Below are 12,564 nucleotides of genomic sequence, written 5' to 3'. Positions count from 1 at the left end.
CTCCACTGCGTAAGGTTCTTCTATCTATCAACTTGAAGAGACAAGTTTGACATTAAATTTATTTCTTGGATAAATTACTGGATGCTTCTGAAGTCTATACTGAAGCATGAAGTGATAGTGTCTGCTGAAGCCATCAGTTCTTATTGACAAGTCTGGTTAAATTATCAGGTTGTATGTAATTTTATTTGAGTGTAGGAAAATGAAGGTTATAGCCAAGAACTTGGTGGGGTTTTCTTTCCTGAGATGATGATTTATTCATTTTGGCTTCAATAGCTACGGTGTCAGGCGTATTTTATATTTTTCCAACTTTGACACTTCAAACATTTGATTTCCCTTTGCAACTTCCAGCCTAAAACATGTTTCCCATTATATATATTCAAGTGACTGCCTTGCACACACTGACTCATGAGGCTGGTTTTTATTTTCACAAAATATATAACCCTATTTGAATAAAATACAGATGGTGTCCAATACATTAAACACAGCAAATTTGCCATTCCTTTCTCCATCCTCTCTGTGTTCCCTTCTCCAGATTTTCTGTGGCTGCATGAAATCTTATCAGCCTCAACAGCTTCGAAAGGACATAGCAACAGAAATTTGATGCCATTGGTTTGCTGCAATAAACAATGTGCACTTTTTAAAATTACTAGGATTTTTTAGTAGGATTCTGCATTTGGAGCTGTGCTTTAAAGTGAGCTTTGTGCCCCTTGGAAGGTACTGAACAGACAGCTTCACACTGCCCTGTGGTAGAGTTTGAATAAAGGGCAATGAACATGGCATATGGCACCAAGGTCCCAGGTGAGAGATGGAGCAGATTCAGCTGCCTCTTACATCACCCAGCAATTTATAAAGAAAAAAGAAGGCCATATACAAGTGTATAGGAATTTACCTAAGTAAATTAGTAAAAACTGCTGAAATTAATTGAAGAAAAACCTGTTCTAGGTTTGCTCTGAAAAGTATATAACTATACTTCATGGTAAACACACACGTAACATTTACTTGGAATGCACAAGGTTTGGGCTTTTAAATAAGATTCTATCAGCATCACTAGATGGCATTGGAGGGTGCTTTATCTCATCATAAGGAAACAGTCTGTAGTATTTTTTATTAGGAACACTAAGTTTACATACTGAAATTATCCCAGACAAGCTGAAGGCATGTTCTATGGTGAGAGAATTGCAACATAAGGCAAGAACCAAGGCTGGCTGAGCAGTCACAGCATTGCTTCAGTCTCCTTCTGCCACACACAAGGAGCCCACCATGTCAGAGCTAGAATGGGAGGACTGAAATCTGGAGAGAAATAAATGCAAAGGGTACTGAAGAAACTGTGAACTGGCATTACATGGGCTGGTGACTTCAGAGAGGTAAGAGTTAATCTCCCCCTGAGATGTAGGGTGGAGTTTTTTGACTGCATATTTGGTTTTCCCCCACAGCAAATTATGCAATTATTATAAAAATGGTATTTCTAGTTTTGTTTCACCTTTTTTACTATATAGTTCTCATGTCCCTTTCCTATTACTTTTAGAATGAGACATGTTTGCCATCCAGTGATATTTGTGGTTAGCTTCATCGTCCAGCTTGGAATTACTGCTAACTTTAGCCACCAATTCTTGTCCATTGATTGTTACCGCCTAGAAACCAGGCAGAACCAACTGCACCACAGCTACCCTGGTTTCTGAATTACAAGAGTATTATTATACCCATAGAGCTCTCTTTTACTCCTACTCTTTAGTAGCTGGTAAAAAGAGGCAAAGAGGAATTTGTTCACCTATGAATACAAAATTCCAGGAGCTCAGTCTCTAAGAAATGGACTGTATATCAGAATAATTATAGGCCATGGAACATATGTTGCAATGTAAAGCAGCAAAATGGTGACTTCTTTTCACATCTGCCACTTTGACCCATAATCTAAGTCATTAAACTTTTCAGTTCTCCAGGGAAACAGTGCAGAGTCTGTTCACAAATTCACTGCGTGAATGTGCATTATTTTTTGCCTCTGTAATATTCTTTCTACTTAAGAGCTGTCATTGACCAAAGTTCTATAATGAATCACAAATCAGAGCCATGTACAAATCAAAACCTGACATTTAATTGAAGCGTTCTTGTTCTTTAAATGGGCTTTAGGTTTGTATCTCATGGTGGTTAAAGGACAGGATGGAAAAATATGTAGAAATAGTAGCATGCATGCTGATCAACAACTTGTGCCCAAGAATGAGGCAGTACCTGCCAGTAAGTCATATGAGGTTTTTCATAGGTCATGAACTCACACAAACCCAAGGTCTTGTATAAAACATTAAATACACCCAGTTCTAAAAGTGCCATTGTGCCCCTGGTCATCTATTTGTCTGACTGGCTACTCTGCATTCTTTCTCCTCTATTTATGGAAAGCTGTAATTCATAAATACCAATTTGTACCATTATCGTCATACATGCCAGGTACTTGTAGTATTGAAAACTGGAACTTGTTCTTGGGGCATACTTGAAGCTGGCATAAAGAAATAGCATTATACCTATTAAATACTATTAAATATGTGTAGAATTCATATTCTCTTCCTGGTGTTACTTATTAAATAATATGTCTTTAATTTTCTGTATCTTGTTAAAGCTTCCATCTAAAAGAAAGATAAGTCTTTGTGTTATTCTTTAAATTTCACAGAAACCTACACGTGCTCACATGGTCATGTACATATGGGAAAATCAGTGTATTTTTCCTCACTTATATGGCTCAAACATTTAGGTCCAAGGGGTAGGTTTTACTGAGTTCCTCCTCCATAGATACTTGGAAATCTAACAGTCTGATACTGTTTTACGTGAACATAAATCAAGATTAACTGATCTACACTGGTAAAATCAAGCTAAGTAAGATCAGGTTCTGATTTTATCATTTCAAGTAGCCACTGGATAGTTTAGTCTTCCTTCTCAGCCTCCCAGTCATTTGCTGAAAAACTGTGGTTAGCAAGGATTTTTTGTTTAAAAGCCACAATTCCCAATAAATGTGTTGTTTTCCCTCTGGCTTGACATCAAAGATAGTTTCATAATGAGAGTGGCTCCTACTGAATTATATTTCCCATCAGTTTGCAGAGAAGTGGGGCACCTATTACACAAAGCCAATTGTTGACTGTACGCAGCGACAAAGGGAAGCAACACAACATCTTGTTTCCTTCACATTTTTTAAATGCACCTCTTAAAAGCATCCATTCCAATTAAGAAAAAATTCCCTTGTACTTACTTGCAAGAAACTTGTTGGAGTTCAAATGTAGAGGCCCATGTCTGTGTTGATGGAAGGACAGGGACTCTGCATGCCCTGGGACCTCTAGAGGAGGGCAGCCCAACATGTTTCACTCCTGCTTAAAACAAAGAGAAAGGAAAAAATATATTTTCATGACCAAAAATAAAAGGATTCAATGATCACATCTCAAAAAACATTAAGCAGAGTATAACTATGAAGTCACAGAATCACAGAATGACCAGGTTGGAAGAGACTTTCAAGATCATCGAGTCCAACTGATGCCCTAATATCTCAACTAAGCCATGGCACCAAGTGCCACATCCAGTTTGTTTTTAAACACATCCAGGGATGGTGACCCCACCACCTCCCTGGACTGACCATTCCAATACTTCATCACCCTTTCTGTAAAAAAACTTTTCCTAATATCCAACCTATATTCCCTTGGTGCAGCTTGACACTGTGTCCTCTCATTCTGTCAGTTGTTGCCTGGAGAAAGAGACCAACCCCTACCTGACCGCAGTCACCTTTCAGGAAGCTGTAGAGAGTGATAAGGTCACCTCTGAGTCTCCTTTTCTCCAGGCTCAACAGCCCCAGCTCCCTCAGTCGTTCCTCACAGGGCTTGTGATCCAAGCCCCTCACCAGCCTTGTTGCCTCCTCTGGATGTGCTCAAGCGTCTCAATGTCCTTACTGAACTGAGGGGCCAAAACTGGACACAGCACTCAAGGTGCAGCCTCACCAATGCAATATATAAAGTCTTTATATACTGCCTGCTTTCCACTAATGTTCCTCTTCTTCTTTGAGTCCTTTTTTTTTTTTTTCTGCAGTCAATTGGTGAAAACTTCAGATGAGTCTGTCAACCCAAATCTGTCTGATTTCTTTCAACACCATTTCACATTTTGACCAAAAGGTTAAGGATATGTTTTCATCAAAAAAACTTGTGAGCAGTCTTGCCACTCCATTTTTTCTCTCCCCACCCCCAGTAGTAGGTAGTAGTTAAGCTTTCATAGAATTTAGTGCTAAAGAATAAAATATAAGGCTCTCCCTACCAAATCTGAACATCACTGTTCACATCATCACTGTTCATATTATTACTTCCTGACAGGCAACATAATATGATCTCTGGATATTCACTACCACCTTCCACATGCTTTGAATTACAAATCCTCTTAGTACAAGTTGATAAGGTGGATTTCAGAGGCAGGGACAAGGTCTTCACTGTGCACCTACCATGGTTAGGTCCTGCTCCAGGTGAATGTCCTTGTGGTTGCCACACTGCAGACAGTAACTGCAACAGGAAGAGCTGCCTTTGTGCCAAGTTGCTGTCCTCCCTGCCCCCTACTCTGCCGTTCCCACAAATCTCATGGGAAACTTGATCATGGATGGCAGAAGAGCTAAGCAAAATGCCTCAGTGAAGCAGTGAGAGGCTGGGCAAATAACAAATAGTTGTACTACACTGAACTCCTTTATCTCATGGTGAAATAGTACCTCCCTGACATTCTTTGCCAGCATCTCACTGCCCATCCAACCTCCTGCACTCCTTACACAAACTTACCTGAACTTCTCAGCTTGAAACAGGACCCGCTTGTTTTCAGGCTTTGTCTCACAGCAATGAATGCTCATGGCAGTATTACTAATTCCACCACAGATTTCTCCCAGATGTGATGTGAGTTGTGACCACCTGTTTGAAGCTGATTGCAGGGGACCTCAGCTTTCTACTTAAAAAGACACATTGAAGTTGGAGAGAAAGCTCTGAAAAATGAGCTGGGATAAAGCAGTAGGCTCAGACAAGACAGAATAAAATAGAACACAATTTTATTTTGGACTAAGTGAAGATGAAAGCTCTTGGCATGTCTCCCTGCAACGCTCAGGACATCAGGCTGAAGTTGGTTCTGCTCAGTGCTTGTTTCATTGCCTGGAGCGTGTTCCCAGTGGTGGGGCTAGAATCACCTCCCCATCAAACCATCACAAGACAGTGGGCAGCTCCTGGAGATGCTCTGAGCCTCAGACCAGCCAGGGCAATGTGGTGCTGGACTGGGCCAAACACTCAGCGCAGCCCCTTGCAGAGCTGCAGCACCCATTGCCTCACACAGCTCTCACTTCTCCAGATGAACTCAACATCCTGTTTAGCACTTCATTTTGTGCACAGGCAATTGGTTTTTCACTGAGGAAATAAGCTCTCCCTGTTCAGCACGACACGTACATAAATACGTATACACATACACACACGTGCATGTGCACACACAGACAGCAGTCATTTAAAGCCCTGTGGGTGTCTTCTTTCATATTTCTACCTTGTGGCTTGAGGAAACCAGGAAATGTAAAAAGCAGTCAAAAAGTTAGGGGAAAAAACAGATAGAAATGCCTTTTCCACAGAAAACATGAAGCAGGTCCCAGGCTGGCTGGTCCAGACCTGCCAACTCACTCTGTGCCTTGCTTCCTCCTCTTCCTCCTACTCTGTTGCTTCTCAAGGGTTTCCATGCCACATGTGCCAGCCAGGCACTGCTGAATCAGATCCACTGCTGCAAAAATCACGTTCTCCACATAAATTCAGAATTTTACCAGTGCTTATTACAGCTGTTATATTTTCTTATTGTAGTATCACACCTCTGTTACTAAGATTTTAATCAGCATTTCCACTGGAAAGCCTTACTCTCAGAGTTATAAAACCTGCGTGTATAAAGTTGATTACCACTGAAATTTAAAATCCAGCTTCTTGGCTCACAGCTATGTTTCTTTCTTGCTTACATGATCTCTGTTTGCAAAAGCTGATATAAATTGGTTTGGCAACTTTGTTTAATTCTAAGGATAAACAATTCCTGACTTAAGAGGCATTTTTTTCCAGTGTGCAGAAAGTGATGGAATGAAATTATAGAAGTTGCCTACTACAACTTAGAAGTATTACCCTGGATGCCTTTTTTTTTTTTTTTCTTTTATATATTGGCATTTTTTACATAGGAGTGCAACTGAAGAATTTCAATTTAAAGAATGTTTTTAAATGCTGAGTATTTTTGGAACTGTGCAGTGCTTAATGGGAAGGAAATCACAGGAGGTTAAAGACTTTCAAAATACATACCAGCACCTCAGTGCCAACAACCCATATCACTTCAATGAACTGTGCAGTATGTGTTGGCATGATTTATGCAGCAATTTTAAAAGAATCCATACTGTTTGTTTATTACCAGTGTGATTGATGGGTTCCTAAGTCCACGGTGACACAATCAGCTGAGCTATTACGGCCGGGAGTTTGATAATTTGTGAGTTACAGGCATTTCAGGACGTCACTTCAGCCAATTGCCAGAGGCACTGGGGCATCAGTGACCTCAGAGAAACTGCAGTGAGGTGAGACCTGCTGCCAGTGGTGTCACTGTCAGACCCTCTCCCCTGCACAGCCACACTGCTGCCCGACTTCCCCGACTCTCCTGCCCTGCCCCTCCCTGCCAGGGGCTGCTGCCCAGCTTCCCTTTTGGCCCAACGAGAAATTTCATCAAGTCCTGCTCTCACCATTGCCCCTTCCAAGTATAAGGGAAATATATAAAGCTGATACCAGCATAAGGCAAAGCACAGAGCAGCAAAGGCTGCTCAGGCACTGTCTGCAAACCATGCTAACCTGCTAACCATGACTCACTTTGTGACAGGCAACCGCATAGAAAAAGCCACCAAGCACTCCAGGCACCAACAGACCCTTCCGGGGGAGATGCTGGAACAACCTCAGTCCTTTATGGAAAAAATATCCCAATTTTGAGTTTACATGGAATACACTGGACTCAGGCATTTATTTGAAACACAAATACACAAAAAACAAGAATAAAAGAAATTATATTTATCTTTTATTTTTATTTTTTTACAAAAATAAACAATTTGAGAAACAAAAGCACATTTTTCCTGACTGTACAAACTACAAAACAGTATGACATTGGTCACTTCAGCATTTACTTCATTGCTTTCACTGAAAGCAAATTCTCTAGACACACCCTGCCTTTAAGATGCATTTTATATAGAATTAAGGCTAGCATTCATTTGACATCATTAAGGTCATTCACTTCATTCACTCTAAGAATCAGCAAGCGATGCCTTAGAAAACCAAGGACCTGATGATAAAAGGTACAAATAACTGCAAGATAGTCATTAAACTAGTACAGTTCAACCAGTTGGACTGCTTTGCCAGCCTGTCAAAGATGTGGCTTCCTGAACAATTCGAACTGATTCAACAAAAGTCTTAAGCACAGGCTTAATTGTAAGCATATGCTTAGGCCTATCCAGCAAAGCACATGGCACTTGGGTAAGTCCCTGCCCTTTCAGTAGGACTATTCATATGCTTATGTGATTTGCTAGATTACAAAATGACTCTTTCAAATTAAAAATGAAACTTTATGATAACATTGGAAGCAAAAATGAAAATTAGTTGCAGTCTTGCAATTCTAAACATAAGCAATTCCTTCCGTTTGACAAATATGCCGGCATTGCATATTCCATAGCTTTAACACAAATGCTGATTGTCCTCAGTAACGTTTGCTATTCAGCAGACAAACTGATACGCTTCAGTTCCTCTGTTGTGATTGTACGTGCCCAAATAAATATCAGTGTGGAGGATACAGGTTTCCCAGAGAAATGATCAGCTTTCATCCCTGGACACACATGTATAGGTCAGAAATGTTATGCTAACCTTGGTTAGAAAAGCCAGAGCTGCCAGCTGATTTATAACTAAAATTATACTCTAACAGTGTATCATCTCTTGTACTTTGCTTTGGGTTGTTTTGTTTTCTTTTTAAATCACATTTTCAAAATCTTGTTTTATTGCACATTCATCCTGGTCATGCAGGTTACTTCTTTAAAGTTTCCTTTAGCACTCTATAGATTAGAATGAGTAATAGTGCAATTATTTCTCCGGCCACAGCTGCCTTCTACCTAACAGCTGCCTATATTTATACACAAACAGCTCTTATCACTCACGTGTCAGACTGAGCCATTTTAGGTGTCAGTCTGTCACCTTCACATACGTTATCTTGTCAGGATCAGGCACAATATGATTTGAGGCCATCTTGAAGAAGACAAGCTGCCGACCTGCATTGAATAGGAAAGGAGGGGAAGGAGAAAATATTTAGAAGTGATGAGCAAAAGGTTGCCTACCTTAATATATTGACATTTCAAATTCTTCACACTTCAACCTCTGCATTCTTCAGGCCATGCAAGAGTTTCTTAACTTCAGCTGGTATAAGCCTGAACTGTTTTTGTCTAAAATGACACCAAAGTTCCCCTGGTTTTGGTATCTTTACTCTTACCTAATTATGGTCAAGATACAGCTGTGCACAGCTAACACAGTAAATGAAGGAAAGGTCTGAAGATTTTAATACAAATTCCATGTGGTCTTTAAAAAAGTATTTTGAGACTCCCACTGATAAGAAAAGTCTTGAGCTCAGGGCTTAAATGAAGGACATTTGTTTGATTGTACAGAAGCAGAATCATATTTGCACGCTTGATCTTTACAAAACTGATCAGTGCAATATATATTAAACATGACTTTCTCTGAAACAGCTCTTGATTGCTTTGTAGCTCTGGGCTTTAAACAAGCTGTAACAATGTTTCTGGTCCTCAGACAAAAAGCAGCAGCAAGTGACAACAGCCTGGGTAGCATAAGGCACCTGCTGAATGCATATCCAAGGCCAATGGGGGCTGAATTTGGCAAGGTTTCTTTGTTTGGTATCTGTGGGAGCCACAGCACAGCTCTTCTATCTCCCCACACTCACTGACCTGGCACCTTATTCACATTCCTGCCTCCCATTGAGCTCCTGCTGCCCCACAGACCTTCAAAATCACTGCCTTTCCTTGCAGCAAAGACCACAGAGATACACTCCATTATCTGCTGTACTTCTGCCTTCCCTCTCTAAACCTGAGAAAATCAAATGCTATTTGCTCCCAGCCTGCCTCTCTAGGGGGCTCCCAGAACACTACTCTCTTTAAAAGTATCACAGGGCAGATAGGATGCCTCAACTGCTGAGCAAAGGTTTCTGAGGTTTTGAGCTGCAGGTTTCAAGGACTCAAGTGCTCGTGCATTAGGAATGATATGGCAAAGGGAATGACAAATCAGACTACAAATATTTCTGCTAAGTCCCATTTGCTTTTAATATTGCAACCTAAGATAGGAGCTGCTATAAGCTTCCTATGAATTCCCCTGAGCCAGAATAAATACCTTTTTAGTGTACTTATTAACTTCAATATTCCAGCTACAGATAGTCTGACATGATGACCCAGTAGCCACTGGTGAGCCATAGGCAAGGTTAACAGAAATTAGTTTTTTCTTGGTTCCATGAAAGTCCCTGTTAACACCTCCCAGAAGCACAAAAATGCAAAAGAATAACATTTCAGATCCTGTGGTTTGGTAACCTGGAGTCCACATGCTTAGCCCTCTAGTGTCAGCTCTTGTGAGCCTGTCTGTACTTTCTGGTCCCCTGACAGCTGGCAAAGAGAAACCTCACCAAAAAGAAGCTGCCTCAGCTGAACATTCAGAAACTACCTCACTTCTAGATGCTGCTGGTGGCTCCCACAGCCCAGCACAACACACTCCCCAAGCTGTATTAAAACACTTAGAGCAGCCAGAATTGGTGACTCAGCTGCTGCTTCTGCTCCACAGCATCCAGGACCTACCTGTCCAAGTCGTCTGGTTAGTTAGGACAAAAGCTTTGCACTGGGAGTAGCTGTCACAGATCTCAATGGCTTCGTTGACATCAAACACAGAGAGGAGACAGCCCTTGTGATGGTAGGATGGCCAGCATCTGTAGTTCTCATCAGGAATAAAGGCTTCAGGCACCCGTCTGTACTCTGCAAATCAGAGCAATGCAGTCATTTGAAAGCTCCAGTAAACTGGTTGTTTTTAACAGGCAAAGTTTATTAGAACAGCTTAGGAGTAGGATATATGACGGAAAAGCTGACAGTTTAGACTGTACCAGGTCTGGTTTACTCCCAAATGTGTTTATAGCTCTGCACCTTACTTTCCTTTTCCTTTCCTCCTTTCTTCTCCTCACCTTTTTCTCCACAAAGCGTCTGTAAATAAACAGTCTGTGCACAAAACCCCTTCCCCTTCCCCACTGCGGAGGCAAGGCTTTGGTTTTATTAGGAGTTTTACAGGAAGAATGTCCCATTGAATAAACAGCATCCACTTGAATGAACTGACTCACTGTCCTACTTCTCAACAGTGAGCAGGATTGTCGGGGTGAGACCTGACCAGGCGTTCCCAGCCCTCCCTCTCCCTCAGAAGAGCATGCTATTTTTCTCTGGCTCCTTTAGAGAAGGAAGAAAAGACAGGCTTTTAATTAAGCAAACTTTTTTTGCTTGCTCAGATTAGGACAAAAGAGGAGTCGCTTGATGGGCCTCTGAAGAGAAGGGGGAGGAAAAGTAGCGGGAGCATGTCAGCGTGGTCCTCGCCCAGCGCCTCCGCGCTGCCCCACCGACTGCTCCTCTCCCTTGGCTGCCGTTCAGTCTCACTTGCCTTTATGAGCTGCCTCTTGTTCTCTGTTCACAGTGCCTCTCACTTTCCCAGCCACTAACGGGGCTTTCTCTAATGAATGCATCAGCAAATTCAACTGATCATTTATAAACATTTCTATTTAGCCCCCAGACGCACAAATTAATGGTTCCCTCCTGTCTCTCCTCCCCATGTCCTATTCAAAAAACTAAATACATTCTATATTTCTTCTAATTGTATCTATTATGGAAACCAGAGCTGCCTGCCCTGACTCACAGCCTATTCTTAAGTCACTTTGGTTCAGGCATTTTCTGCCTGGGTCTGCTGATTCAGCCTGCTAATATTTCATACAGCACATTGTACAAACACCACCAAGTCAAAGGCGAGTGTGTCTGCTGGTCCAAACTGTCAGTATTTCAACTGGGAAAAGAAGTGCACATTCACAAATGCTCATTCTCACCACACAGTCTGAAACAGTGGGAAACAAATGTAGTAAATACACTCTATTTTAAGCCTTAGCTCATTGAAAGTATCATAAGAAACATTCCCAAACAAGAAGCAAAATCAGAGCTGATCATGCTCCAGTTAAATCAAAAGCAAGAAAGTTTTCTTAATTCAGAAAATGCAGATTCATGCACAAGAAGAAAAAAAATTCAAAACGTAGTTCCACATTATGACCAGTCATTTCTCCATGAGAAATATTTATGCATTTCTTCTGAAGAGAAGTCAGAGCATAAATCAAACCAATGGTGAGGTAAAAGTCCCTTTTTTCCCAGTTTCTGTATCAACTGTAGTGCAATAATAATTGAATGTAACAGAATATTGTCTTATGTCCACATGGCAACTGCTGAGTATTGATTTGTACCTCACAGCCTAGGACAGTAAAATGATGTGCACAAATTAAAAGCATAAGAAAAATCAATTCCCTGGAGTTAGCACCATATATAACCATTTGTATCAGCATACATGCTACGTTGACTGGATATAAAATGTGATTATCCACAGCTCCTCTTTGCAAGTCACAGAATTGTCACCTCACACTGCACTGTGCCGAGCCCCATGCCACAGAGGACATTCACAGAAGGGTGGTCCTTGCTGTGGCAGCAGGAGATGAAGCATTTGCCTGATTTTCAGTGACAGCAGGGAGCATGTCCCAGCCCTTGCTGAAGGCACTTTGGGAGTCTGACGGGCTCCACGCTGGGGCTGGGAGGAAGTTGCAGCATCCCTCAGCACACCATCACAGCACTAAGACAGCAGTCCTGCATCATATCACCTATTTTGCTTCACACAAGGGAGAAGACCACCTTGAGAAATTTAATATTTAAATTATTTCAATATTTCAATTCCTCTGAGCACAGATATGTTTCCTAATAGCACTTAATATAGCAGTTCCCTTCTCCTCTGCACTGTTCCCAATACAGCTCTCAGGGGCTAGACCTTCAGCTGACATACACAGACTTCAAAAGAGCAGCAGTGATTTACATGACCTGAGGATAAAGTTCTCCCTTTCCATTGCCTTTCTCAAGGTGACCAAGCCTGGTAAATCATCTGGGCAGCTCAGACACATTAATCAACAGAGCTGGGCCAGCAGTAACTGCGATGGCAAGGTCCTGGTTTGAGTGTTCAAGTGAGGACAGAATTAGCCATGCCAGGATGGTCTCACCACGCAGCAGAGCTCTGTGGCTGTCCTTTCTCTCCTTGCTGCTCCCTGCCAGTTCCTGGACAAGGGAAAGCCACCACTTCTCCAGTGACACATGGGAACATACAGGAACGTGTGTGACACAGACACAAAGAGCATTTTCCTTTGGCTGTGAGATCACCAAGCACCACAGTGGAAACACAGCCACTGAAATCTAAGGGAAAGCATACAGTCACA

At 41.6% G+C, this 12,564-nt stretch overlaps 1 protein-coding gene across 2 annotated transcripts in view; it reads right to left on the bottom strand.

Annotated features, from left to right (window-relative positions):
* Positions 1-7,029: 7,029 nt before the first annotated feature.
* PKDCC (protein kinase domain containing, cytoplasmic) overlaps positions 7,030-12,564 on the bottom strand; it is a 32,035-nt gene continuing 26,500 nt past the window's right edge. For both annotated transcript variants that reach the window (XM_033513315.1, XM_033513316.1), the window contains exons 6-7: positions 9,872-10,045; positions 7,030-8,290 (exon numbers count right to left, since the gene is read on the bottom strand). In XM_033513315.1, the coding sequence (XP_033369206.1) occupies positions 8,205-8,290; positions 9,872-10,045 (260 nt within the window). In that variant the 3' untranslated portion in view covers positions 7,030-8,204. The remainder of the gene's footprint in view (positions 8,291-9,871; positions 10,046-12,564) is intronic.

The sequence above is a fragment of the Parus major genome, chromosome 3, assembly GCF_001522545.3.
Source record: "Parus major isolate Abel chromosome 3, Parus_major1.1, whole genome shotgun sequence".
Taxonomy (NCBI): domain Eukaryota; kingdom Metazoa; phylum Chordata; class Aves; order Passeriformes; family Paridae; genus Parus; species Parus major.
This window is presented reverse-complemented; position numbering and strand designations above follow the sequence as displayed.